This window comes from Epinephelus lanceolatus, chromosome 23 (genome assembly GCF_041903045.1).
Source record: "Epinephelus lanceolatus isolate andai-2023 chromosome 23, ASM4190304v1, whole genome shotgun sequence".
NCBI lineage: Eukaryota > Metazoa > Chordata > Actinopteri > Perciformes > Serranidae > Epinephelus > Epinephelus lanceolatus.
Genome location: NC_135756.1, coordinates 1,713,609 through 1,740,704, shown reverse-complemented (window position 1 = coordinate 1,740,704; position 27,096 = coordinate 1,713,609). Strand labels below are relative to the sequence as shown.

Genomic DNA, 27,096 nt, shown 5'->3' with positions numbered 1-27,096 from the left:
TACATCCAACCTGCCTTACTAGAACACAGCTCAGTTATGAGGACAAACTGCTGTCAGGTCCAGACTCTGGTGAGGATGACGAGCGTCACTGAGACAATTATTGAAGAAATTCTTCAGTTGTTGAAACCGTTTTTTGCTGTTCAGGTGTCTGCTCTCAGACGATCTCACAGGTGAAGACACTGGATGTGGAGGTCCTGAGCTGGTGTGGTTACACGTGGTCTGTGGGTGTGAGGCTGGTTGGATGTGCTGCCAAATTCACAGAAATGACGTTGTATCGTAGGCAGCTGGACTGGCTTGAGTTTCTTGAAGACATTTCTCCTCTTATTCAAGAAGCTTTTTCAGTTCTGACTGACTGGTGCAGAGTCGCAGGCAGACCCGCTGCTTCTTCACACTTTAACCTGAATAACAAACCGGAGCTAGCTGGGAGCGGCTAGCGGAGCGTTAGCCGCAGCATGACCGGAGGGAAGCACAGCCAGTTAGCCTCCGCTAGTCTCTGAGCTAGCCCCGGCTCTCCGTTTGGATCCAAGCGGAGCACCGAGCCCTGGTTTGTTATTCAGGTTAAAGTGGGAAGAAGCAGCGGGTTTATCAGGCAGCTGAGTGAAGTGGAGCCTGCGGAGGAAACACCGGGACCGTCTGGATGTAATAGTCCGTGGAGGTGCTGCGGTGCTCGGCTGCACAGATAGGAAACCCCTCGGCTGACAGGATGTACCACTCTCTCACTCCGCTCTCTCTCACGCAGGCGCAGAACGTACGTGCTACTTGGCCGTCGGATGTAGTCCGTGTAGTGTGTTCAAATGCAACTGACACAGGGCGACGTAGACGACGCAACAGTTGGCTTTCGTCGCCGCTAGTTCTTTGATGTCGGTTTGGTGTGTCTGCACCTTAAGGGTCAGATAGGTCCAGGTGTGAATGGTTGTGAAGTTGTCTGAGAAGGGATCCCAAGACTGCATTGTAGGTGGGTGATAATGTGGGTGACCTCAGCGACTCTGTAAGAGTTCACACCTGAACGTAATGTAAAGCCTGTGACTCTGCACCAGAAGCTTCTTGGATGAGTGTGCTAACTGACTCAGATTTTAAAAAAGAGAGATAAACATATTTTAATAAAAATTAATTTTGTTTGTGTCACTCTCAGTTGTTACTGTCTCATAAATCAGACATTGATACAGAAACATGATGACTGATGAAAAACCTGCTGCCTGCAGTTTGTCTGTGTGACGACAGGTGTGTTTTCTCCGCCCAGTGGCAGTGTGTGTGTCATATGTTCAGATGTTCCTGGTGGCCCCTGATTGGTTGACACCTCACACAGAAAAGAACTGGATCTACGGTGCAAAATTTTTGCTTTTTTTTTTGGTAAAAGAATGACACTGAAGATAGGAGAGTCGGGAGGTGCAGAGAGGCTGTGACCAAAACTGTACAAAAAGAGCAGTGACACTTTCAGTATGTCTCAGTAGGGATTGCAGGAGGGGGGCGGGGCCTTTAATGGACGCCACGCCACTGATGCACACAAAATGTTATTCTGAAAAGTAACGATACAGATAAACATAAAAAGAGTATGAACGTGATGCTGATGATGTTTGTGTGTCTTTGACTCCTCTATCAGAGTAAGGAGATCCTCTTCCAGCTTCAGGAAGACCTGATGAAACTTCTGAACGAGCTTTACACTGTAAGTGGAACAAACTGTCTTCAGTAACAGTGATGATGGAGTGTGTCAGCAGGTCTCTGAGAATCAGACATGTGTCATTTCTTTCTGTCCGGAGGCTGTAAGAGACGCAGACAGAGCATCAAATTAAAGTTTAAATATTATTGAAATATTCTTTCTTGTACAGAATGAATCAGAGTAAAGAGGACGTGTTTGATACTCAGAGATGTTTTGTCAGCTTCCTGTCCAAACGTTGATCCCAGACACATCGCTCTGATAACCTTGACGAGTAACAACATTCAGCTGCAGTGTAACGTTCTCCACTTCCTGTGTTACTGTGTGCTCCTGTTACCTAGGTGATGAAGACGTATCACATGTACCACGTGGAGACGATCAGCGCGGAAACCAAGCTGCGGGAGGCAGAGCGTCAGGAGGGCCGTGTGAAGGGCGTGTCGGGGACGGGCGGAGGGGTGGAGCCTGTGTTCGGCCTGCGGATAGAAGAGCGCCACCAGAGACGCAACGCCGCCCGCAAGATGGAGAAGATGAGGGAGAAGGTAAGAGGCAGGGGGAGGGGCTTCTCAATACTGTCATCAACATTTTGTCAGTGACAGACGATGAAAAGAGAACTGTTTCTGATTCTGCTCACACACAGTCTGTTTGTTTCTTCATCAGAGGAAGGCGAAGTACTCCGAGAACAAACTCAAGACTCTTAAAGCCAGAAACGAGTATCTGTTGACTCTGGAAGCCACCAACGCCTCCGTCTTTAAATACTACATCCACGACCTGCCCGATATCATCGACGTGAGTACACACTTCTGTTTCCTCTCATCGATACAAACAGGTCGGTGTGTGTGTGTGTGTCAACATGTGTCCTCTGTGTGTGTCAGTGCTGTGACCTAGGGTACCACTCCAGTCTGAGCCGGGCTCTGAGGACCTACCTATCAGCTGAGCTGAGCCTTGAAGCCTCCAGGAGGGCGGGGCTGGAGGTGCTGGAGGGGGCCGTGGAGGGCCTGGACCCCGCCCGAGACAGGCAGCGTCTGCTGGGCCTCTACCCCACCGCCTTCTGCCCCCCGCAGCGCTTTGGCTTCCAGGCACACATGGGAGACGCAGTCAGTACATCATAGTTTATTCACAGTCTGTATGCTGCACACAGACACAGTCGGTGTATGAAACACAGACTCTGTAATTTTGTTCTGAAGTTTAAGTTCTTCAGAAACCAGTTCTCAATCATTATTACAGATGTACACACAGTTTAATTTTGGGTCACAGGTTCCTCTGACACATAAACTTCACTAAAGTTAAAGTACAGGTATCAGGTCACATGTCTGAGTTTTGTTTTTCCTGAAGAGTAAATTTTTTTCTGATTTAATCCTGTTGTTATCGCTCCACTTCCTGTCAGGTGACCCAGATCGCCTCCCAGCCGCAGGTCCAGGCTGAGCTGACGCTCCGCCTCACGCAGCTGCAGACCCGCCTGGCGTCTCTGAAGATCGAGAACGAAGAGGTCAGACACACAGATACTGCAGCACATATCGTAAAGAAGCTGAGCTTGAAAAAATATTTCAAAGATAACTGGCTGTTCGTTAGACCCTCCCCCTGACCAGAGATTGTCCAATCACAGCTCAGCAGCTCTGACTCCTCCCATCGGCCTGTAAAGCTTTCAACTTCTCCACATGTTAAAGTCATGAAAACAAGGCTGCGGTGAGAGTGATGCTGCGTTCAGGTGCTCCTCTGATGGGAACACGTTCCTCTGACTTCAGTGTGTTCATGAGCTTTAAGTCTTAAAGGGACAGTGCACCCAAAAATGTAAATTCAGCCATTATCTACTCACCCATATGCCGAGGGAGGCTCAGGTGAAGTTTTAGAGTCCTCACATCACTTGCAGAGATCCAAGGGGAGAGGAGGTAGCAACACAACTCCACCTAATGGAGGCTGACGGCGCCCCAGATTCAAACGTCCAAAAACACATCATTGAAACCACAAAATATCTCCATACTGCTCGTCCGTAGTGATCCAAGTGTCCTGAAGCCCCGACATAAAAAGTTAACAGTCAGAGCTACAGGCTACAATGAGGCTAAAAACAGAGTTCAAATGAGGTTTTTCCAAACAACTTTTTATGTCGGGGCTTCAGGACACTTGGATCACTACGGACGAGCAGTATGGAGATATTTTGTGGTTTCAATGATGTGTTTTTGGACGTTTGAATCTGGGGCGCCGTCAGCCTCCATTAGGTGGAGTTGTGTTGCTACCTCCTCTCCCCTTGGATCTCTGCAAGTGATGTGAGGACTCTAAAACTTCACCTGAGCCTCCCTCGACATATGGGTGAGTAGATAATGGCTGAATTTACATTTTTGGGTGCACTATCCCTTTAAGGAGGAAACAACAGTGAAGACGTGTTTTATTTTATCACTCAGAGCATCACAACACCACGTTGAAGGCTGTTTCCAGTATCTGATTTTGTCCCAGAGTCACTGCTTCACCAGGACATCCCCTAAAACCACTAAAATATTTCTTCACTTGGTCATTATCAGTGTGAATGAATAACTTTTATACTGATCTAGGTCACTCTGCATGAACAGCAGCTAACAGTAGATGGTAACACCACAGATACAGTCAGTGTGTAGTCATAGTTCGAGGTCACTGAGACACAGAGACGTGGGAGTAGGGCTGGGCAATATGACAAATTTTTAAAAATCATATCGTGTCCACGGTATTTGATGATGTTTTGGAGTGGTCTTAACCACATTTTCCTTTAAGAAGAAAAGAGTTACTGCAGTACATCGGCTTTAAACAGCCCATTTTACTGTCATAAGGACTGTATCATGTTTTTTCATGTCCACACACAGGTAAATGCATGACCCCTTCAAAGTATGGTTGCCAGTAGGGTGGCAGTAAAGAGTTAAAGAATGATTATGGTTGCAGTCAAAATAGAACATTTTTACTGAACCAAGTTTGCATAATCAGTACAGTGTGGAGATGTGGAGGGTGCGGATCTCTCTCTCTCTCTCTTGGTACTCTAAAACGTGCTTACGGCTAAGGTGGTGCAGCAAATTGCTTGTGTTGCCACCTCCGACTACAACTTTTGCTCAACAGCATTTGCAGTAGATGGTTGTTTGCTCCACGTCTGACCTTTTAAAACCGAAGAACCTCCAGACGACAGACATGGCTCCTTTTTGGAGTTCTTCTGGGTCATCGTGTTCTTCTTCAACAACGTGTGCAGTTGCTTTGCTTTCAGGACTCTCTCCAGCAGCCATTCTCGCCTCTACACTTTCCTCTGTGCTCTCACTCTCGCCGGCTCTAGCACACCTGTGGTGTGCAGCGGTGAAATGGGTCCCTGCTGAAACACTTTCCCGCTGCGCACGTTCCAGACGTTGTTTGGGCTGTTCACCGGTAATGCGGTATATGAAAAATTCATATCATAACGAAAATAAAGACCAGTTTTCAGTACGAACTGGTATACAGCCAGCCCTACATGGAGAATAGAGTCCAGGTTAGAAAATACCACAGTTCCCTTTTAATCAGTTGTTTTCCAGTCACGTCTCCTAATGAGCTTAATAACTATTTGAATCACTGAAACTGTCTGAGATGTGGACGGTGTGACATCAGTCTGCACTCAAACCTTTAACGTCTGCACCAACTCTTCTGACTGTTGGTCCAGTAGTTGCTGAGATATTCCGACTCAAGCTCCTCCCTGATTACAGACGAACATGTTTATCTGACAGGTCCGAACTTTGCTCAGAGTTATGGTAATTTATACAGTTTTAATGGGGCGATAATGGAGCAGGTGTAACCTCTAAAAATAAACTGGTGCCATCTGAAGGCGACCGGGCTGCAGTGTGTGTTGTGTTGTTGTTGTGTCGTGTGCACAGAGGGCAGCTGTTAACTCGCCCTGAAGGGCAGAAAACTGCTGAAGGAGTCTGGATTAATGAGCTGCATCTGCACGTCTCACACACACACACACACACACACACACACACACACACACAGAGCCTGATTATCATGTACAAATAAAAACACTGTTACACCCATTATCCTGCTGTAAATACAAACACACTTTGCATACGTACTGTACACACACACACACACACACACTTCATCAGACGCTGAGGAGACTGAGACTCCATCTGAAACGATTGATAATTCATACGTGCTGATCCGTGAAGCTTTGTGCAGTCGTGACATTTATTCTGGTGTTGTTGCATTCAGGTTCAGCAGAGCACAGATGTTGCTCCAGTCTTTCTTTAAAGGTGGAGAATAAACTGTGGTGCAGCAGCTCTGAGCTCTGAGAGCAGGAAACAGTCCTGACCGGCTGAGGTCTGTCTCTCAGTGATGGATGCACTATTTGGGTGGAGTTATTTGGGAGTGACCTTGTGCAGGATGCTCTTCTTCTTCTCTCTGCAGGAACCAACGTCCTCTCTTCATCACAGGAAAATAGAGCTTTGTAAGAGGGATGATTTGAGTCTGGTGCACCAACACAACAGATGCAGAGGGTGTGGTGAGGGTGGAGGCCTGTAAATGCTGGAAGGCTCCGTATTTAAACTCACAGAAGAGACGCAGTTGAATTGACTGTAGATACAATTAGTTAAAGTTATGTTATCAGTCCCCTACAGCCACTGATGTGAGCATGTCTTAGTGACATCTGTGCAGGTATGGAGACAGAGCAGCAGCGCTAGCGTTAACACAACATTGCACTAACCCCGCAGAAAAAATCTCAGACAGAACAACAACAGTGTTTTGGTGAGCGATGTGTATTCAGCAGTCAGACGGTCCTTAATCCTGGTTTTAAAATCACCTGTACCTCTAACAGAATCTATTTTAAGGTGACTCGACACCAAGGCGAGGGAGCAAAGACTTTAAAAAACACCTCTGTCTCGCTCAGACTCTGTGTCTACAGCTGCCTGTACCGGAGAGCAGTGTAAAGCAACGAGCGCTCACTCTGCAGCTGAATCTGGGGACCAAAAAAACATACGAATCATGTGAGCTGGTCCTAGTCCTGTTTGTCTGTCCCTCTGCAGGTGAAGAAGACCTGGGGGGCGACTCTGACCACCCTGCAGGACATGACGGTGCTGGAGGACTTCGACGTCTCTCAGAGCTTCACCCACAGCCCGTCCTCCGAGTCGGTCAAGTCCAGCGTGTCGGACGGATACTTGAACAAACCGAGTCTGGCCAAGAAGCGAGCCAATCAGCAGGAGACGGAGCTCTTCTACTTCACGGTGAGGGAACTACACAGGAAACATCTTTAGCTTCTGTCTTTAGCTTCTAAGCAGATGTACAGAGTAATGTAATATTGATATCCAGAATATACAGAACATAGATTATGAATAAGGAGAAGATATGAATGTACATGTTTACAGCAACTACACAAAACACAGTGTATAGTTGGTGTGTGTTTCTATCACAAGTTTGGTCTTAAATTTAATTTAAGGTGATATTTAAAAAGTCTTAAATTTAACTAGTGAGGCGGGATCAGGAGGAAGCTGGGGTTGTGTTTCATGGCTGGACGGCGGCCATTTTAAAAACAGAAGATACATTTTTGCAGTTAATTTCATTCTGTATACGATAATACGACGTCATATTAAAATGGCTGCTCATTGTAAATTTTTAATAATAATTTATAAAGCCTGGCCTGACCCTGAACTCAGCTCTGAGCGGCTGCAGGAGACGACAGAGGATAAACGTGTGTTTTTATTTCTGAATCTGTAGAAATTCCGTGAGTATCTGGAGGGCAGTAATCTGATCTCCAAACTGCAGGCCAAACATGACATACTGAAGAAAGCTTTAGCAGAAGGTAACACACACACACACACACACACACACACACACACTGTCTCACCGCTTCTTTGCCACATATTTTATAACTCAGACGTTAATCAGAGGCTCTGCGTTTCTCCTCCAGGATACAAAGCTGAGCTGCTGACTACCAGGTATGACTTCCTGTGATGTTTCATGTCACAGTGCAGATTCTCTCCTCATGATAACAAGAAGAAGTGTGACCTCACCTGTTTCTGTGAAACTGAGACTCTCTCTGTTTGTTTCAGTCGCGGGCGGAAGAACTCCCACAGCAAGCACCAGGTAAAGTTTCACCTCGCTCAGACTGAAGGTTGTTTCTGTGTGTTTCTGCTGACGGTCAGGTGTTGGACGTGCGTCATGTCCTCCTCAGTGTTACAGTCAGGTTAGAAGCTCACAGGCTGCAAAAAGACCGATCCTGATTGGTGGAAGTTGTACTTGCAGCCTGTGAGGAGGCTGCACACACTGCTCTGGATGTTTTTCAGGTTAAAATGAACAAAAACATTTCGTCTAGTGTCTATCAGTATTCTTACGTACTCTTATCAATGTCATCTTAAAGGCATAGTGCACCCAAAAATGAAAATTCAGCCATTATCTACTCACCCATATGCCGAGGGAGGCTCAGGTGAAGTTTTAGAGTCCTCACATCACTTGCAGAGATTGTTTGGAAAAACTGTGAAAAACTGTGAAAAACTGTGGTGCCCAGAGAGGCAGTCAGAGCTACAGGCTACAATGAGGCTAAAAACAGAGTTCAAATGAGGTTTTTCCAAACAACTTTTTATGTCGGGGCTTCAGGACACTTGGATCACTACGGACGAGCAGTATGGAGATATTTTGTGGTTTCAATGATGTGTTTTTGGACGTTTGAATCTGGGGCGCCGTCAGCCTCCATTAGGTGGAGTTGTGTTGCTACCTCCTCTCCCCTTGGATCTCTGCAAGTGATGTGAGGACTCTAAAACTTCACCTGAGCCTCCCTCAGCATATGGGTGAGTAGATAATGGCTGAATTTTCATTTCTGGGTGTACTATCCCTTTAATGAAAATGTGAAGTTTTACGCTATAATCTGTGTGCTTCAGTAGTTTAATGCAGTGGTTTGAGACTGTACAGAAGTATTAAAATTTCAGACTCAGAACCAGGAGTGGAGAAGAACTCCAGAGTCAATAATCAGTCCTGACTGTGAACCTGCTGACTGTTCACAGGATTCAACCAAAGCCATACCTTTGCTTGTGGAGAGCTGCATCCGCTACATCAACCTACACGGTGAGTTTCACTCACGACATCCAGGTTTGATCTGACCCAGCTGTTACTGATCAGAAGTACACATCTGTAGTTGTTATTTTTGTTTTAATCCTATGGTATGTACAGTATGTTGTGAATCACCTGTAACTCTGGTTTGAAAGACCTGATTAGTGTTTAGAGTTTATTGTTCTAATTAAATGCTGACACTTTTTAAAAGAGTAATCAGCTGTATCTGCAGATCTTTAAAAGTCTTGAAAAACATTGATTCAGTTTCCTCTGATGAAAGCTCTGATAAGATATTAAAAATTCAGTGAGGTCACCATGACGACCCGACAGACTGACAGACAAACACCCGTCTGCTCCCAACAGGTCTTCAGCATCAGGGTATATTCCGGGTGTCAGGGTCACAGGTGGAGGTCAACGACATCAAGAACTCCTTCGAGAGAGGTGAGAGGTCGACCTGAAGGTCACGTGATTGACAGCGTCAGGTGGGTCAGGGTGTGACTGACTGTTTCTGTCTCGTCGTCCAGGTAACGACCCGCTGATTGACGAGGAGAGCAACCATGACATCAACTCGGTGGCCGGAGTGTTGAAGCTTTACTTCAGAGGTTTGGAGAACCCGCTGTTCCCCAAGGAGAGGTTCAATGACCTCATTTCCTGTGTCCGTGAGTAACGCCGTCTGTTTACTGCTGCGCGTCGGGTAGTTCTTCGCCCCCACGTCGTGCATTAAAACCGTTTGGAACACACCTACTAGTGGATTAACTCTTACTTAATCAGCGTCTCCAGTAGGGCTGTCACATCATCTCGTTCATGATAAAACTGGTATAATTTTTAATGTAGAATAAGAAAAATTCATATCGCGATATTTGGACTTGTTGACATACTGACGTCATATTGTTACCCACGGCAACAACAAGCATGGCTGACAGTGAAATGATGATGGACTCCTTGGTGGTTCCAGAAAGAGGAGCAGCTTCAGTAGGAATAAACTGTGGCGTCTGCTCAGAGGGAACTCATTCAGCGGCTCCTCTGGCAGCAGCACAGCGTCTCTCCCTCTCCTCTCTGATTCTGTCACAAACCTTTGCTGATGGAAATCTGCGTGAATAAACTCCATATATGTGACTGTATCATGACAGCCTGTCACAGGTTACAGCCTGACTGGCTATTATCGTGTTGCAATATATTTTTTGTGATAAAATATATTGTGATTTGGGGCGTCTGTAACGTAGTGGATAGTGCCGGCGCCCCACGTACAGAGGCAATGCCTCACTGCAGCAGTCGCAGGATCGAGTCCGGCTTGCAACCATTTGCTGCATGTCACCTCCCACCCTATCTCTCACCCCATTTCACTCTGTCCTGTACATTAAAGGCAAAAAGCCCGAAAAAATAATCTTAAAAAACATATATATATTGTGATTTTGTACGTTTTTCAATTGTGAATTTTGTCCCCAAAGAAAAACTTTGTCTGCATCCGTTTGATCTGTTAAGATAAAGTTTTCAGTCTGTTTCACAGAAAAATGTCTCTAGTGGACTGAAAAAGATTATTCTTGTAGCTACCTAGTAGTTTAATTTGTATTGGTAATATTAATAATTCATATAATAAAAAACCTGATGCCTGGCACTGTGTGTGACGACATGATACTGCCACACAAAGATATCATATCTGTATGGATTTTTCCCCTGACTCCTGGAAAGAAAACGTGGAAAAAATTCACTCAATTTCTACATCTCAGTTTCCAGGCTTGGAGAGGTCATGGTGTTGGTAAAGTCCTTGAAAGTTTTGGAAAAATCATGGAATTTTGTTATGTTTAAAGAAATGATTTGTTACATTAAACTTCCGTAGATAATCTTCCACATTACACAGCATGACGGCAGATTTATTTTCTGTAGCTTTTGACGTAATGCAGCTCTGATGTGTGTCGAGACGTCACATTTGGGTTACTGCATAGAATGATTATGATTCAATATTTAACATTTGGTGTAAAGCGTACAGTGCTGTGTACTCATATGTTGTTAATAGTCGTCAAAATTTGGTTTGGAGTCCTTGAAAAATCTTGAAAAGGTTTGGAAATGACTTTAATGAAAATATTTGGGACTCCTTTGGTCGTTTATGTGACCTGAATGTTGGTGCTGCTTCCAGGAAGCTTGTTAATGAACATTAATTATCGTGATGTGGAAATAAAGACTGAATTTCTCTTCAGCCCACACACACACACACACACACACACACACACACACTCGTCCCCTCTCAGTTCCCCTGTCTTTGTGTCTCCTCAGCGTCTCTTTGTGTTTGTGAAACTCGTCCTCCTCAGCAGAGATAAAGATCCGTCTGCTGCTGTCGTCTCACAGACACCTCTCACTGTCTCAGGACTGACGATGATGATGATGACAGCTCTTCTGATGTGTGTTTCTTGCCGCAGGGATCGAGAACATGTACGAGAGAGCGCAGTGCATCCGTAAGATCCTGCTGGGCGTCCCCAGGGCGACGCTGGTGGTGATGCGTTACCTGTTCGCCTTCCTCAACCAGTGAGTTCCTGCTCACACCTCAAATCATCATGTTGTTCCATTTCCACAGAGTTGCTCCTCTCGTCCTGACGCTGAGGAGAGGACACACAGCTCTCCTGTGGTAAAGAGGAGAGAGGAGCACACTTACAGCAGCTCTGCAGCCTCTCAAATAAATATAGAATGAGAGCAGCCAGCGATGAAGAGGAGGAGGAGGAGGGGGGCAGAGTGTGATGTGCAGGTGTGATGTAGCAGCTTGAATCTATCGGTGCGTTTATTAACAGCACCGTGAAGTGCGTTCACCTCCAGTGTTATTAAAGCAGGAGCTGCTTCACTGTCGAGGACTCAGAGAATATTTATCTGTCCTGTGAGCGCTGGCGCACTGAGTGTGGAAACATTTTAACATCAGCATCTTATTAAGACACGTTTATAAACAATAATCTGACTGCTGAACACATGTTAGGTTTTAACTGGCAGCAAATAGTTTCACAGAGGAGGAAAGTTTTAAAGCCTGTGTTCAGCTGCACAGTTTTTATTTCTCATTGAGTGTTTGTGTCATCAGTTTCTGCAGCTCTCTGCTCATATAAAGAGATAAACAAATTAATGTTTGCGCCTCTGCTACACAGTAAGATTTCATCACCTTGTCACGTTAGCGGTTAGCTGTGGTGGCGCTGAAACCTAACGTTATTCACACCACCTCAGCGTCTGCATTATTAAAGGGATAGTGCACCCAAAAATGTAAATTCAGCCATTTACTCACCCATATGCCGAGGGAGGCTCAGGTGAAGTTTTAGAGTCCTCACATCACTTGCAGAGATCCAAGGGGAGAGGAGGTAGCAACACAACTCCACCTAATGGAGGCTGACGGCGCCCCAGATTCAAACGTCCAAAAACACATCATTGAAACCACAAAATATCTCCATACTGCTCGTCCGTAGTGATCCAAGTGTCCTGAAGCCCCGACATAAAAAGTTGTTTGGAAAAACCTCATTTGAACTCTGTTTTTAGCCTCATTGTAGCCTGTAGCTCTGACTGCCTCTCTGGGCACCGCACTCACGTGTGTGTGCTTAAACAGAACGTAAGGAGAAGATATCATTTTTCAAAAATACTTCTGTACGTGTAGATGGAGCTTAAATCCAGGACAGGTGTCACAGACTCGCTGAAAACAACCTCACAAAGAGGTGATGACAGAATGTGAATACACTGAATGGCTGCTGCTGAAAACTGCTGATGGTTATGAAGAAGGATTAAAACTTAAATGAAGGTGTGAGCAGATTATTTTTGGATATTTGGGTCCAGAGAGAGACGATGTCGATGTTTCGTCCAAACTATGAGACGTGGTAACGACAGGATTTGAGCTTATAGATAAATCAAGAAGGTGTAAATAAAATACGATGCTGTGTGTTCTCTATGAGCCCAAACTGAGATATGAAAACTGATTTTAATAGTGCTAATGTTTCTCTTCAGCCTCTCCCAGTACAGTGATGAGAACATGATGGATGCTGGGAACCTGGCCATCGTCTTCGGCCCCACCCTCCTGCCCACACCGGACACGCTGGACCAGGTGGCCTGTCAGGCGCACGTCAACGAGGTCATCAAGACTGTGATCCTGAACCACGACAACATCTTCCCCGACACCAAGGAGCTGCCCGGCCCCGTGTACGAGAAGTGTATGACTGGAGACCAGTACTGGTGAGTTCACTGACACTTCAGCATTCGTTAATCAGATTCATCTCATTATAATATCTTAATGTTATCACTGTGTCTGCGTCTCTGCGTCCAGATTAACCTCCTGAACTCTGATCTTTACGTTACAGTCAGGCGTTTTCTGACATGAAGTTCGATTCAGTAAAACTTAATTTATCCCAAAGTAAATTCTTGTGTCAGAGAACGAGAGGCCTCACGAAAAACACTCCCGCTCTTTCTGAGTGATGTGATGTCATCCATCCTTTTAACCAGCGATCTTACGTTTCCCATAACGATGGAGGGAAGATATCTCCTCCTCTGTAGCCATCGTCTCACCCAGCCGTGGTATTTCCTCCTCAGCTCAGGAGGCTCATCAGCGCCGAGACAGTGCCAGAAAAAATAAATGTGAACCTGAAAACATCAGAAACAAGTTTTATTTCCCAGAGCATCTTTAAAGCAGTGAGTGTAGAGCGTGTGTGTGTCAGTGTGTGTCAGTGTGGTTGTGTGTGTCAGTGTGTGTCAGTGTGGTTGTGTGTGGTTCTGAGAACAGTCGTCGTTCCTCTGCCATGAGCTGAACTCTTGACGTTGTGCCGGCGCTGCGTTGTTGCATAAACGTCCTCAGACTCTTGATCAGCAGCCTCGTCTCCATCTGTTCATCCTGCTTTTGTTCCCATGCTGAATGGACAGTGTGTCGATCTGAGCTTCATCTTCCTCCTCCTCCTCTTCCTCCTCTTCTTCTTCCTCTTCCTGCAGCGAGAGTCCGTTCAGCGAGCCGGGGGCGTTGGAGGAGGCCGAGCCCGACGGCGGCACAGAGACCCAGACCAGCGACGAGGGTACGCACGACCCCTGACCTTCACACAATTCGCCCCCACACTCCCATCCCTCTGTGTGTGTCCCTGGTGGAGAGGGGTTGCTACGGCAACAGCAGCCATGGAGACATCTCCCCCTCCACCACACTCCCTCCCTCCATTCTCCACACCCTCCTCCTCCCCCTCCTCCCCTCCTCCTCCTCCTCTCTCTGTATCAGGATTAATAGAAAAGACTGTTTGAATGCTGCGTTCTGATTGGTCGAGCTGTGGGAGGAACAAAGCCGCAGAGACGGCTGACTGACAGGTTCAGGTTCACCTCTTATCTTCAACCCCCCTCCTCCTCCTCCTCCTCTTTTCTCTGGCAGAGGGCGAGGGCGTGGAGGCGGTGGCGAGGTTCGACTATGTGGGCCGGTCGGGCCGCGAGCTCTCCTTCAAGAAGGGAGCGTCCCTGCAGCTCTTCCAGCGAGCGTCACATGACTGGTGGGAGGGACGGCACAACGGCAACCACGGCCTGGTGCCTCACCAGTACATCGTGGTGAAGGACAGGCGAGTGCTCGGCTGCACACACACACACACACACACACACACGCACCTCTTTATTCACACACTTTTATTTTAATATTGTTTCCATTTTGCTTTAATATGTCAGAGGAGCTGCGGTTGACGTTCAGAGGTGTTTCATCATCTTCTTAAATATTAATTTAAGTTTTCTGACACCTGATAGATTTTATTCCTCTGTACAAACATTAAATCAATCCCAAACACATAGAAGTATGAATATATGAACATTATTATATTATTTTAGGGTTAAATTTGAGTTTGTGAAGGAGAGAGTTTATAAAAACCAGGTAGGAAAATGTTATTTTAATATTGTTTTGGTTTCAACATTACGTTAATTCAGACATTTTATTTAACATATTAATGATATAGTAGGGGAAATGACCTATAATATGGTGTGGTATAGATGCACAAGAGTATTACAAATGTTGTATAACATAATAAAACATAGTGAATATGATATAGTTAATTTAAAAAAATGTTTTTTGTTTATTTGTACGTTTACAGCAGGTAGCATTAAAAACTTACCGTTATCATTTTATATTTCATCTATTTTTGATTATTTACATTTTGAAATGGATGTTTTTCTGCCTTGTTTTTGCCTCAAATTCAGTTTTCTTAATTAAAACAATTGAAATAACACACAAATTGCACAAGGAACTCAAACTGCACTTAAAATAATGTTAATAGAGTCTCATACTTCTTCATCTGAACAGTTTGTGTGTAAAATGTAAAGATAAGGTAGCGACTCTTGCATCTGTCTGTCTGCAGCTAATCTCACAGACTACTGGACCAATCAGCCTCATGTTGTGTGTGCACATTTATAACTGTTTGCTCAGTGATCTCTCGTGGTTGCAGTGAACCTGTTTATTGACCGATTGTTCCATCACTGACTCCTCACTCCTCTGAACCGGCCGGTCGGGGCTGCAAGTTTTCCAGAAATCATCTCGTCTAAAAACATCGAGCCTCACCGTCTGTTACAGGACACAATTTGTCCTTTGTCGTGACTCAAAAACTGACACCCATAGGAAAGTTTTGTCTCATTTTGAATCGGAGCATCTGCAGATTAACGACATACCTGATAGAGTTTATTATGATCAGGCACAATACAAGAATTGGTCAACTGTTCTTGTTATCTTCGCCGCTGTGAAGGTGACATTTCCACCAGGCGGTTGATCTGTTTCTGTACTCTTTGTGTCTGTGGTGGCAGGTGTACGAAAATGTAGTACAACCTGCAACTCGAGCAACAGCCTTGGAGCCAGTAAAAATTTAGCAGGGAGATGATCAGGGAGATCTGGGCGCTGGTTAGATGGAGGGAAGTTTCCAACAGTTCATTCACACATACTGCCCTCAGGGTTATGACACAGAGCTGGTTGAAAGTCTCCCTTTAACCTCTCTAACTCCGCCAGGACACCGACGTCCTCGCTCCCCCCCTCCTCTGTTAAATGGTATCTCCCAGGCGCACTACGTCATCAAACCATGTGATGTTTGGTATTGCTGGATTCAGGAAGCTCTCGACTTTTCAAAAATAACATCGTTTTTCTTTTATTTATTATGTATTTCACACCAGAGCAGCCTAAACACACAAAGTCCAAAATCACCATGAGTGGTGACAAGTCATGTCATGCCGTTTTTCAACGGGAAAAGTTAAAGGATTACTCGCAATCTTATGTGGAGCTGTTAGCGGGGACTTAGCTGGTTTATAAAAGGTAAGAGTCTCACTCCTACCACTATTTTTGGCTGAGATATACCGTCTAGAAAGTGGGATCATAACTTTCACGTTTCATATGGCTTTATTTGGTGATATTTTATGGTGTTTCTGTGTCATAAACAACATCAGCTATCATAATCACACCTGATTTCAATAAGGTACAATGTTTGAAGCTGGCTGAGTGTTGTTTGATCACTGATAGGACTGTTTTGAAGCAGAGTGACCCACTTGTCATTTGGAGCTCCGCCTGGATCTTTTCATGGTAAAAACACTGTAGAATGGTCATACTTTGAGCAGTCTTCTTCAAATTTGAAACAAGTGTTCATTGATAGTGTGCCTACAGCCCCACAGTGTCATTTACCTGCTCAGATGAAGCCACAGACAGTTATTCATCCTGAAACACATTTTTTATTTTATTTTAGGCAAAATCTTCAACTTTTTACTGACTTCAGAGGCCCATTACTCTGTCTCTGTATCACCTAGAGTGTTTCTGACACTTTCACAAGAAACTTCAGGGAGTTTTCTTTCTGGCAAGACCTCATGCATGCATGTAGTCAGAGCGGTTCAGAAGCTACAGGCATTTTAATTTGGGTATGTCATTTTAGGCGTTTTTGTTACTGGTCATAAATTGTTGAAATATTTCTTTAAAAAAATGTAATATTCAGTAAATGTATATTTTAACCATGCAAACTTTAAAAGGACCCTTTTATTTTATTAAAATATATTTTGTATTATTGTTTTATTGTTATTAGGGCCTGAGCACTGACTGCAGGAGGTTGTAAGGCCCGATAGAAATTGAAGGAATTATTATTTTTCCTTTTACCTGAAATAAACTGCTTTTCTGAGACGCTTATCTTGCTCGAAACTCATGAAACTTTGCACACATTTGAAAACTATGTGATACTGTAAAATTTAATATTTTATGAGTCTCATACTTGTGTGGGGAAAAAAATGGCTCAGTAGCACCTCCTATTAAATTTCTACTAAGCAGTCTCCAAAGTTGGTTTCCCCTACGTGTATGAAACTTGGTTGGCACATGAAACACCTCAAGACTTACAAAAAAGTCTCTTGGAGCCGTAAACCCAACAGGAAGTCGGCCATTTTGAATTTACTGTTCAGTTTTGTGCATTTTGTGTCTATTTCCAGGTTGTACTTAAACAAACTCCTCCTACAGATTTAATCCAGTTGCCTTAAATTTTGTCTGAACAATCTAAAGTGAAACAGATCATTAGAGCACCTGCACTCGATGCAGAAAACACCATCTCACTCCTGTGTGCAGTCAGAAAAGAAGGGCTGCATCATCCAGGCCCCGTCCATCGCTGCATGCAGCTTCAATTATTACATGTATTTAACATTTTAAAGCAGAGTGTGTTTAAGCTCTTGTTAACATCAGTGTCTCATGTGATTCATGGACGAGCTGCAGCGATGCTTCAGGTGGATTTGTTTCACGGCGTGTTGATTCACGGACTTATTGAACTGAGAGAGTCACTAACTGCAGACTATCGATCAGCTAATTGATGATTGGTGTGTTGTGTTAGTCCAGCTCTCCTGTGTCAGAGCCATCTGTCCTGACTGAGAGTCTGTGTGTGTGTTCAGGGCCGACGTCATGTCCGACACGCTCAGTCAGAAGGCGGACAGCGACGGAGGAAGCAGCAGCACCGACGACAAGAGGTCCAGGAGCGAGCTGAGCTCCCCCACTGACATCAGACCACCGGAGACCTACAACAGGTCTGTGTGTGAGACACCTCCATTATCACAGGAGAGGAGACGGAGACGGTTTAAACTTCTCCTCCTCTCACCTCTATAAATACCATCAGGCTGTTCTCACTCCTGAGTCTCATGTGACTCCTCTCTCTCTCTCCGCCTGCACACATCACACACCTTTCACTCTTATCCCCTCACTGACAATACTTTCATCTATGGAGGAGAAGTGGCTGAGCAGTTTGCCTTCACTTATAATGGTGCATTTCATCCTGGACTCCTCTGTTCACACCGTCAGTGTCTGAGTGTCTGACAGCATTATGAAAGGATCCCTACAGAGATAGAGCTTTGTGTTACAGAGTCAGATCCGTGTCTCTGTGTTTAACAGACTGAATATTTACAGAAGAACTTCGACACAGAAACACAGGTGACAAATATTAAAGTTAAAACCTTTGGAAAATGACGTAGAGATGGCGATCGTCTGAATCGTCCTCGACTTTATCTTTATGCTGTCGTTAGCAAGATCAGCCGACCGTTCATTATTCCTTCCACCCTGAGTGACTGTAAACTGTACCCTAAAACTGTTTGTACTTCCTGTCGACAGTCACAGGAGGAAGAGGACCGACGGTTTATTCCGCCGCCCCCTCGGCCGCTCCAACGACAACCACTGCCACGGGAACGGAGGTGTGATGGAGAGAAGCTCCCCGCCGGTGACGGGTCACTTCAGCCCCAGGGAGCTGCTGCTGGGGCGGGGCCAGGGCTTGACCCCGCCCCTTGACAGCCCTGAGCGCCGCCGCCGCTCAGCTGCCGCTGTGACCATGACAGTGAGCCGGCATGACTCGCTGCGGAGGCCGGAGGACACGCCCATCAGGCGCTCGAGCAGCGGGCAGCACGGCTTCAGTGAGTCCCATCGGTCCAGAGCGCTGGACCCCGACACACTGGCTCAGGTACACACACACACACACACACACACACACACACGGATACAGTTAATGAAGTTAAATAGACAGCATTAATTAAAGCTGCGTTAATCAGTGTTTAATGGATTAAATTGAATTATGTGAAATGGGTCGCTCGTAGAGAATCATCAGAGATTCTGCAGCTGTTAAATGTTCTCATGTAAATATTCAGTTTACAGTCTGTGGTGTGTGTCTGCTCGCTGAGCTCATGAGCTCCTCTTTAAAACTGCTGCAGTCAGTATTCATGTGTTTGAATGTGTCCGTGTAAACCAGAGACACAGTTCTGCCTTTGCTGTGTAGTTTCTATTCTATATTTTTACAATAACAGCATGAAGCTGTGTGTAGCAGCTGAATCTGCAGCTTTAAGGAGTTTTGTGTTTGTGTGTAAACATGTTTACGTGTGTTTTAAAAGTCCGGTTTAAGTCGCACTAACATGTTTACGTGTGTTTTAAAAGTTCGGTTGAAGTCGCACTAACATGTTTACGTGTTTTAAAAGTTCGGTTGAAGTCGCACTAACATGTTTACGTGTTTTAAAAGTCCGGTTTAAGTCGCACTAACATGTTTACGTGTGTTTTAAAAGTTCGGTTGAAGTCGCACTAACATGTTTACGTGTGTTTTAAAAGTCCGGTTTAAGTCGCACTAACATGTTTACGTGTGTTTTAAAAGTTCGGTTGAAGTCGCACTAACATGTTTACGTGTGTTTTGAAAGTCCGGTTTAAGTCGCACTAACATGTTTACGTGTATTTTAGAAGTCGGGTTTAAGTCACACTAACATGTTTACGTGTATTTTAAAAGTCCGGTTTAAGTCACACTAACATGTTTAAGTGTATTTTAAAAGTCCGGTTGAAGTCGCACTAACGTGTTTACGTGTATTTTAAAAGTCTGGTTGACGTCACACTAACATGTTTACGTGTATTTTAAAAGTCGGGTTTAAGTCGCACTAACATGTTTACATGTATTTTAAAAGTCGGGTTTAAGTCACACTAACATGTTTACGTGTCTTTTAAAAGTCCGGTTTAAGTCGTGCTAACATGTTTACGTGTATTTTAAAAGTCCGGTTTAAGTCACACTAACATGTTTACATGTATTTTAAAAGTCGGGTTTAAGTCACACTAACATGTTTACGTGTCTTTTAAAAGTCCGGTTTAAGTCGCGCTAACATGTTTACGTGTATTTTAAAAGTCCGGTTTAAGTCACACTAACATGTTTAAGTGTACTTTAAAAGTCCGGTTGAAGTCGCACTAACATGTTTACGTGTATTTTAAATTACGTGTATTTTAAAATACACGTAAACATGTTAGTGTGACTTAAACCCGACTTCTAAAATACACGTAAACATGTTAGTGCGACTTAAACCGGACTTTCAAAACACACGTAAACATGTTAGTGCGACTTAAACCGGACTTTTAAAATACACGTAAACATGTTAGTGCGACTTCAACCGGACTTTCAAAACACACGTAAACATGTTAGTGCGACTTAAACCGGACTTTTAAAATACACGTAAACATGTTAGTGCGACTTCAACCGAACTTTTAAAACACACGTAAACATGTTAGTGCGACTTAAACCGGACTTTTAAAACACGTAAACATGTTAGTGCGACTTCAACCGAACTTTTAAAACACGTAAACATGTTAGTGCGACTTCAACCGAACTTTTAAAACACGTAAACATGTTAGCGCGACTTAAACCAGACTTTTAAAACACACGTAAACATGTTAGTGTGACTTAAACCGGACTTTTAAAATACACGTAAACATGTTAGTGTGACTTAAACCCGACTTTTAAAATACACATAAACATGTTAGTGTGACTTAAACCCGACTTTTAAAATACACGTAAACATGTTAGTGTGACTTAAACCGGACTTTTAAAAGACACGTAAACATGTTAGTGCGACTTCAACCGGACTTTTAAAGTACACTTAAACATGTTAGTGTGACTTAAACCGGACTTTTAAAATACACGTAAACATGTTAGCGCGACTTAAACCGGACTTTTAAAAGACACGTAAACATGTTAGTGTGACTTAAACCCGACTTTTAAAATACATGTAAACATGTTAGTGCGACTTAAACCCGACTTTTAAAATACACGTAAACATGTTAGTGTGACTTAAACCGGACTTTTAAAATACACGTAAACATGTTAGCGCGACTTAAACCGGACTTTTAAAAGACACGTAAACATGTTAGTGTGACTTAAACCCGACTTTTAAAATACATGTAAACATGTTAGTGCGACTTAAACCCGACTTTTAAAATACACGTAAACATGTTAGTGTGACGTCAACCAGACTTTTAAAATACACGTAAACACGTTAGTGCGACTTCAACCGGACTTTTAAAATACACTTAAACATGTTAGTGTGACTTAAACCGGACTTTAGTCCTAGTTAACAGGACCTGAGGGTTAACCCTCAGGTCCTGTTAACTAGGACTAAAGTCCGGTTTAAGTCACACTAACATGAGGGTTAACCCTCAGGTCCTGTTAACTAGGACTAAAGTCCGGTTTAAGTCACACTAACATGAGGGTTAACCCTCAGGTCCTGTTAACTAGGACTAAAGTCCGGTTTAAGTCACACTAACATGTTTAAGTGTATTTTAAAAGTCCGGCTGAAGTCGCACTAACGTGTTTACGTGTATTTTAAAAGTCTGGTTGACGTCACACTAACATGTTTACGTGTATTTTAAAAGTCGGGTTTAAGTCGCACTAACATGTTTACATGTATTTTAAAAGTCGGGTTTAAGTCACACTAACATGTTTACGTGTCTTTTAAAAGTCCGGTTTAAGTCGCGCTAACATGTTTACGTGTATTTTAAAAGTCCGGTTTAAGTCACACTAACATGTTTACGTGTATTTTAAAAGTCGGGTTTAAGTCGCACTAACATGTTTACATGTATTTTAAAAGTCGGGTTTAAGTCACACTAACATGTTTACGTGTCTTTTAAAAGTCCGGTTTAAGTCGCGCTAACATGTTTACGTGTATTTTAAAAGTCCGGTTGACGTCACACTAACATGTTTAAGTGTATTTTAAAAGTCGGGTTTAAGTCGCACTAACATGTTTACATGTATTTTAAAAGTCCGGTTGACGTCACACTAACATGTTTACGTGTATTTTAAAAGTCGGGTTTAAGTCACACTAACATGTTTATGTGTATTTTAAAAGTCGGGTTTAAGTCACACTAACATGTTTACGTGTATTTTAGAAGTCGGGTTTAAGTCACACTAACATGTTTACGTGTATTTTAAAAGTCCGGTTTAAGTCACACTAACATGTTTAAATGTATTTTAAAAGTCCGGTTGAAGTCGCACTAACGTGTTTACGTGTATTTTAAAAGTCTGGTTGACGTCACACTAACATGTTTACGTGTATTTTAAAAGTCGGGTTTAAGTCGCACTAACATGTTTACATGTATTTTAAAAGTCGGGTTTAAGTCACACTAACATGTTTACGTGTCTTTTAAAAGTCCGGTTTAAGTCGCGCTAACATGTTTACGTGTATTTTAAAAGTCCGGTTTAAGTCACACTAACATGTTTACATGTATTTTAAAAGTCGGGTTTAAGTCACACTAACATGTTTAAGTGTACTTTAAAAGTCCGGTTGAAGTCGCACTAACATGTTTACGTGTATTTTAAAAGTCCGGTTGACGTCACACTAACATGTTTACGTGTATTTTAAAAGTCGGGTTTAAGTCGCACTAACATGTTTACATGTATTTTAAAAGTCGGGTTTAAGTCACACTAACATGTTTACGTGTCTTTTAAAAGTCGGGTTTAAGTCGCGCTAACATGTTTATGTGTATTTTAAAAGTCGGGTTTAAGTCACACTAACATGTTTACGTGTATTTTAAAAGTCCGGTTTAAGTCACACTAACATGTTTACGTGTCTTTTAAAAGTCTGGTTTAAGTCGCGCTAACATGTTTACGTGTATTTTAAAAGTCCGGTTTAAGTCGCACTAACATGTTCACAGTCACTAAAGACTCCTGATCGTGTCTCTCTGTAACTGCAGGACGTGAAAATAAGCAGCTGTTTGATAAAAAGTTCAACACATCAGCTCGTGTAAATGTCCACAGCTTGTTTGTGCTGCCCCCTACAGGCCACAGAAATTAGTAATTACAGGTGTAAAGTTGTGAGGTGTGTCCTTGTCTGTCTTCATGGACTCTTTAACGGTCCTCTGTCCTCCTGCAGGACATCGAGGAGACGGTGACAGTGGCTCTGGGGGAGCTGAGGCAGCTGGAGCGGCAGGGCTGCCGGCCGGCTCCCGACGTGGTGCTGGACACTCTGGAGCAGGTGAAGAACGGCCCCGTCACCGCCTGCTCCTCCGAGTCTCCCAGCCCCCACAGCACCCCCAGCACACCGGGGACCCCAGGCACCCCCGGGACTCCCGGCACCCCCGGCACCCCGAGCCCCCTCAGCCCCCTGAGCCCCATCAGCCCGCTCCCCGGACCTCCGCCCGGACCTCCCCGACCATCCAACCCCTCCCCCGACACCCTGGGCTCCTTCAAGCCCGTGGCAGCTGCTCGCATGGGGGCTCCGCTGCGGCCCCCGGCCCTGAGGCCCAAACCGATGGTCCCGCCGAAGAGCAGCACCCCGCCTCTGCCCCCACCGCTGGACAAATCCTGCACCATGTGAGCCAAAACAGGCCGAAGAAGGCCAAATCAGGCCTACCCGGGCCAAAACTGGGCCAGAAGAGGAGATCAGGGTACTGCTTAGTGTTTATAATCAACATGAGGGTAGAAAGGGTAGGACAGAGAAAAGGGTTTTACTGTAGTAATAAACTATAATATATGACATGACCTATGATATGATATGCCATGATATTTCTGTGTTGTCAGGTTGGTGTGTACTCTCTCTTGGTGTGTAGGAGTTTCCTTTCTCCATGTATCGAAGCATTTATCAGAGGTTAGCTAAAAGAAGTGCAGAAGAAGAAGAAGAGACACAGGAACGAAGCGGAGCGTCCTGTCCTGTATATGAGTCGGCGGTAGTCGGGGAGACGTGGCGAGTGTAGTGCAGCTCCAGTAAAAATGTAGTTTCAGTGAATACGTGAATGTTGGCTGTGCTGTCATGACGATAGGCTAGCTGAGGAGCCCGTCACCAACAAGGCCGCTGTGTTGGTAGAAACTGTCCCGATGGATGGGCTGCTGCGTCTGTCAGAAGGAAGAGGACCCGGCAGAGTGACGGCAACGACCACGTCTGTGCGACTTATAATTTATTTTTTTATTTTTCCACTCGGTTCAGCTGCTAAGCTCACTTTCACCTCAAACCACGAAAAACGCCTCCTGAGGTCGTCAGTGACACCAAACTCACGTTATCTAACCAACGTCCAGCTATCTAATGAATGTTTCCAGTATTTAACGACTGTTCAGCCATCTATTGAATGTTCAGCGAGCTGCTGCGGCGACTCACGAAACTTTTTAACAGCCTTCTTGTGTTTTCGGAGGGTGGGGGAGGGGGCGGAGCTTCAAACAGGGTGTGACGGTTGAGTGGCGGAGGAGCTTGGACAGAACTTTTTTCTGGGATGGACGGGGGAGGGGAGGGTGTATGATTTTGTTCTTGTTGGTGTGTGTGAAGACGAGTGTGTGTGTGTTCTGCTTGCCTGCCCTTGTTCTGCTCCCTTGTAAGTGCAGAGGCACTAGAATAGTGATAGATGATAGAATATTCATGCCTGCCCTGAGTGCCAGAACACGCAAGTGCAAGTTGGGAAAACGAGAGCAAAAAGCATGCCACTTCCTGTGCGTGTGTGTGTGTGTGTGTGCAAGGATAATGGTTTACCTGCTTGTGAAGTCACTGAAGTCACTAGTTAACCTTAAATTCACAATAAGCTAACAGGGTGGGGCTTTGTGTGTAAACGCCCAAAAAAACAAACAAAAAAAGAAACACTTGAACAGCACACTGAATGTGGCCTCCAACTGGGCTGGTAACTGATGTGTGTGTGTGTGTGTGTGTGTGTGTGTGTGTGTGGTGCTGAGATGGGCTATGGATGCACATCTGTGTGTGTGTGTGTGTGTGTGTGTGTGTGTGTGTGTGTGTATGTGAAAGTGCCTTTTTTTTAATCCATGTCTTTTTTGGGGAGTCCACTCACGCATGTCCTGAACGAAGAGCAGCAGCACTCTGAATGAAATAATCATAAAGTGTTTAGTAGACTTACTGAATTATGAATTCTAGCATTAACCCATTGTGACATTGCACTTTGATGTATAGGATCGTGTACTTGGCATGTAGCATCATAACATGTTGGTGCATTTTAACTCAAAGGGAGGTTTCTTTGAATGTGTTTCATAATAACGGAAAATGGTTTTTGTCTGTTAGTGTTGCTGTATTTGAAAAACTGAGCTTCCTAAAGATGAGCTCATATAGCCAAATGGATTGTATCAACGTGTTGTATTTATATTATAAATAAATCGGAATAAATTAGCATCGAGTCGTTACATCGATCGGAACTTTTCTTTAAATGAAATGTGGCTAAATGTTTTGTTTGAACACTCAATAAACCTCCAGGTGTGTTCTGTAACTCAGCGGCGTCTGACACTCTTTCTGTCACATTGTTCTTTAAATGTCACAAATGTCAGCAGAAGTTTCTTCCTCTGAAATAAAACCTGACGTTCTGCCTCTGCAGAATAATAACTCCCTGTGAGTGCTCTTATCAAACACTGAAGACACATTGCTCACATCTTTCACAGGTTTAACATCTGAGACTTCTTTACGTGCTCAACAGAGCGTCCACTTTATTAGGTACACCTTGCCTGGACCCCTTTTGCCTTCAGAGCTGCCACCAATAAATCAGTTTTCTCTGATGTCATGCAAATGTATTGACTCTTAAAGGGATAGTGCACCCAAAAATGTAAATTCAGCCATTATCTACTCACCCATATGCCGAGGGAGGCTCAGGTGAAGTTTTAGAGTCCTCACATCACTTGCAGAGATCCAAGGGGAGAGGAGGTAGCAACACAACTCCACCTAATGGAGGCTGACGGCGCCCCAGATTCAAACGTCCAAAAACACATCATTGAAACCACAAAATATCTCCATACTGCTCGTCTGTAGTGATCCAAGTGTCCTGAAGCCCCGACATGAAAAGTTAACAGTCAGAGCTACAGGCTACAATGAGGCTAAAAACAGAGTTCAAATGAGGTTTTTCCAAACAACTTTTTATGTCGGGGCTTCAGGACACTTGGATCACTACAGACGAGCAGTATGGAGATATTTTGTGGTTTCAATGATGTGTTTTTGGACGTTTGAATCTGGGGCGCCGTCAGCCTCCATTAGGTGGAGTTGTGTTGCTACCTCCTCTCCCCTTGGATCTCTGCAAGTGATGTGAGGACTCTAAAACTTCACCTGAGCCTCCCTCGCCATATGGGTGAGTAGATAATGGCTGAATTTACATTTTTGGCTGCACTATTCCTTTAAGGCCTTTACATACTCTGAAGAACAGAGAAATTTGTTCTCTCTCACAGGGCTGCAAGAAAAGAATGATGTCGTTTTATTCTTGCAGCCGTGGTCTGGGAGTTCTTGCAGCTTGTTCTCAACACATCATCTGGGCAGAACTTTGTGTGGTGTCCGAGAACTATTGTGTGATTGGTCAGAAATTGAAGTGGGCGTGGTGACATATGCGACAGTGGGAGGGGCCTATTAGGACTTCCCAGGAGTTCTGCACTTGAGTTTCTCGTGAAGTATGAAATGTCCTGGCCAGAAAGAACTTTGTTCTTGTTCTTGGCACCTCGAGAAAAAGAAGAAATTTCTCTGTTCTTGATGAGTATGTGCAGGGCTTGACCCTAAAGGTGGACTTATACTTGTGCGTCAGCTCTACGCTGTAACATACGCACCTGGCCTACACTGTCGTGAGCATTTATACTTGTGCGGTGGTGTGTCTGTGTCACTCTGCAGTTACACCTCCAAAACACTAGTTGGTGGAGTTTCTGTTAAGTGCTGTGAAGTTTAGTTGATTTAAAACACACATTAAACACACATTAAACACACGTTAAACACACATTAAACACACATTAAACATGGCTTCATAGAGACAGTTTCAAACACAAATCAGCTTCACTATAACTCGCAGCATTCACAGACAAACACTTGTCTTTATCTGGACACATTTTCCCCACAAATACAACATGCTAACGTTATTAGCACAAGCCTATGGCATTTTACATTGTATGAATTAGCCTAGCAGCTAGCAGACTTTTCCTCTGCTCATATTTCAGCCAGGATAAATCACACACAGTGTGTGGAGGCTTTATTGTCTTCACAATTTATTGTTTCTTATCTGTGAAATTAAAGTAAATCAAAGCTTTGTTTCCACTGAGGGAAATGGTTTCAGCTTACAGAGACAGACAGGAAGTCTGCGTCACTGTGACGTGGAGTTACATATGTGGGGAGGTGCACGTCAGGCTACGGCATAAGCTCTGTGTCGACACCAATCCCACTCCTCGTACCTAAAACTAAAACTAACTAACCAACGAGGGCAACAAGTGTTAGCCATCCAGACGGACAGGAGGGCG

The 27,096-nt window shown here is 44.2% G+C and overlaps 1 protein-coding gene across 1 annotated transcript in view; it reads left to right on the top strand.

The window, feature by feature from the left end:
- The window catches only part of srgap1b (SLIT-ROBO Rho GTPase activating protein 1b), a 46,972-nt gene extending 23,614 nt beyond the window's left edge, over positions 1-23,358 (top strand). The window contains exons 5-23 of the mRNA XM_033614982.2: positions 1,601-1,663; positions 1,996-2,193; positions 2,312-2,440; positions 2,527-2,748; positions 3,039-3,140; positions 6,652-6,849; positions 7,340-7,424; positions 7,533-7,560; positions 7,675-7,708; positions 8,623-8,683; positions 9,032-9,109; positions 9,193-9,327; positions 11,083-11,188; positions 12,632-12,856; positions 13,604-13,683; positions 14,025-14,205; positions 17,525-17,656; positions 18,234-18,576; positions 22,784-23,358. Of these exons, the coding sequence (XP_033470873.1) occupies positions 1,601-1,663; positions 1,996-2,193; positions 2,312-2,440; positions 2,527-2,748; positions 3,039-3,140; positions 6,652-6,849; positions 7,340-7,424; positions 7,533-7,560; positions 7,675-7,708; positions 8,623-8,683; positions 9,032-9,109; positions 9,193-9,327; positions 11,083-11,188; positions 12,632-12,856; positions 13,604-13,683; positions 14,025-14,205; positions 17,525-17,656; positions 18,234-18,576; positions 22,784-23,227 (2,844 nt within the window). The 3' untranslated portion in view covers positions 23,228-23,358. The remainder of the gene's footprint in view (positions 1-1,600; positions 1,664-1,995; positions 2,194-2,311; positions 2,441-2,526; positions 2,749-3,038; positions 3,141-6,651; positions 6,850-7,339; positions 7,425-7,532; positions 7,561-7,674; positions 7,709-8,622; positions 8,684-9,031; positions 9,110-9,192; positions 9,328-11,082; positions 11,189-12,631; positions 12,857-13,603; positions 13,684-14,024; positions 14,206-17,524; positions 17,657-18,233; positions 18,577-22,783) is intronic.
- Positions 23,359-27,096: the final 3,738 nt, after the last annotated feature.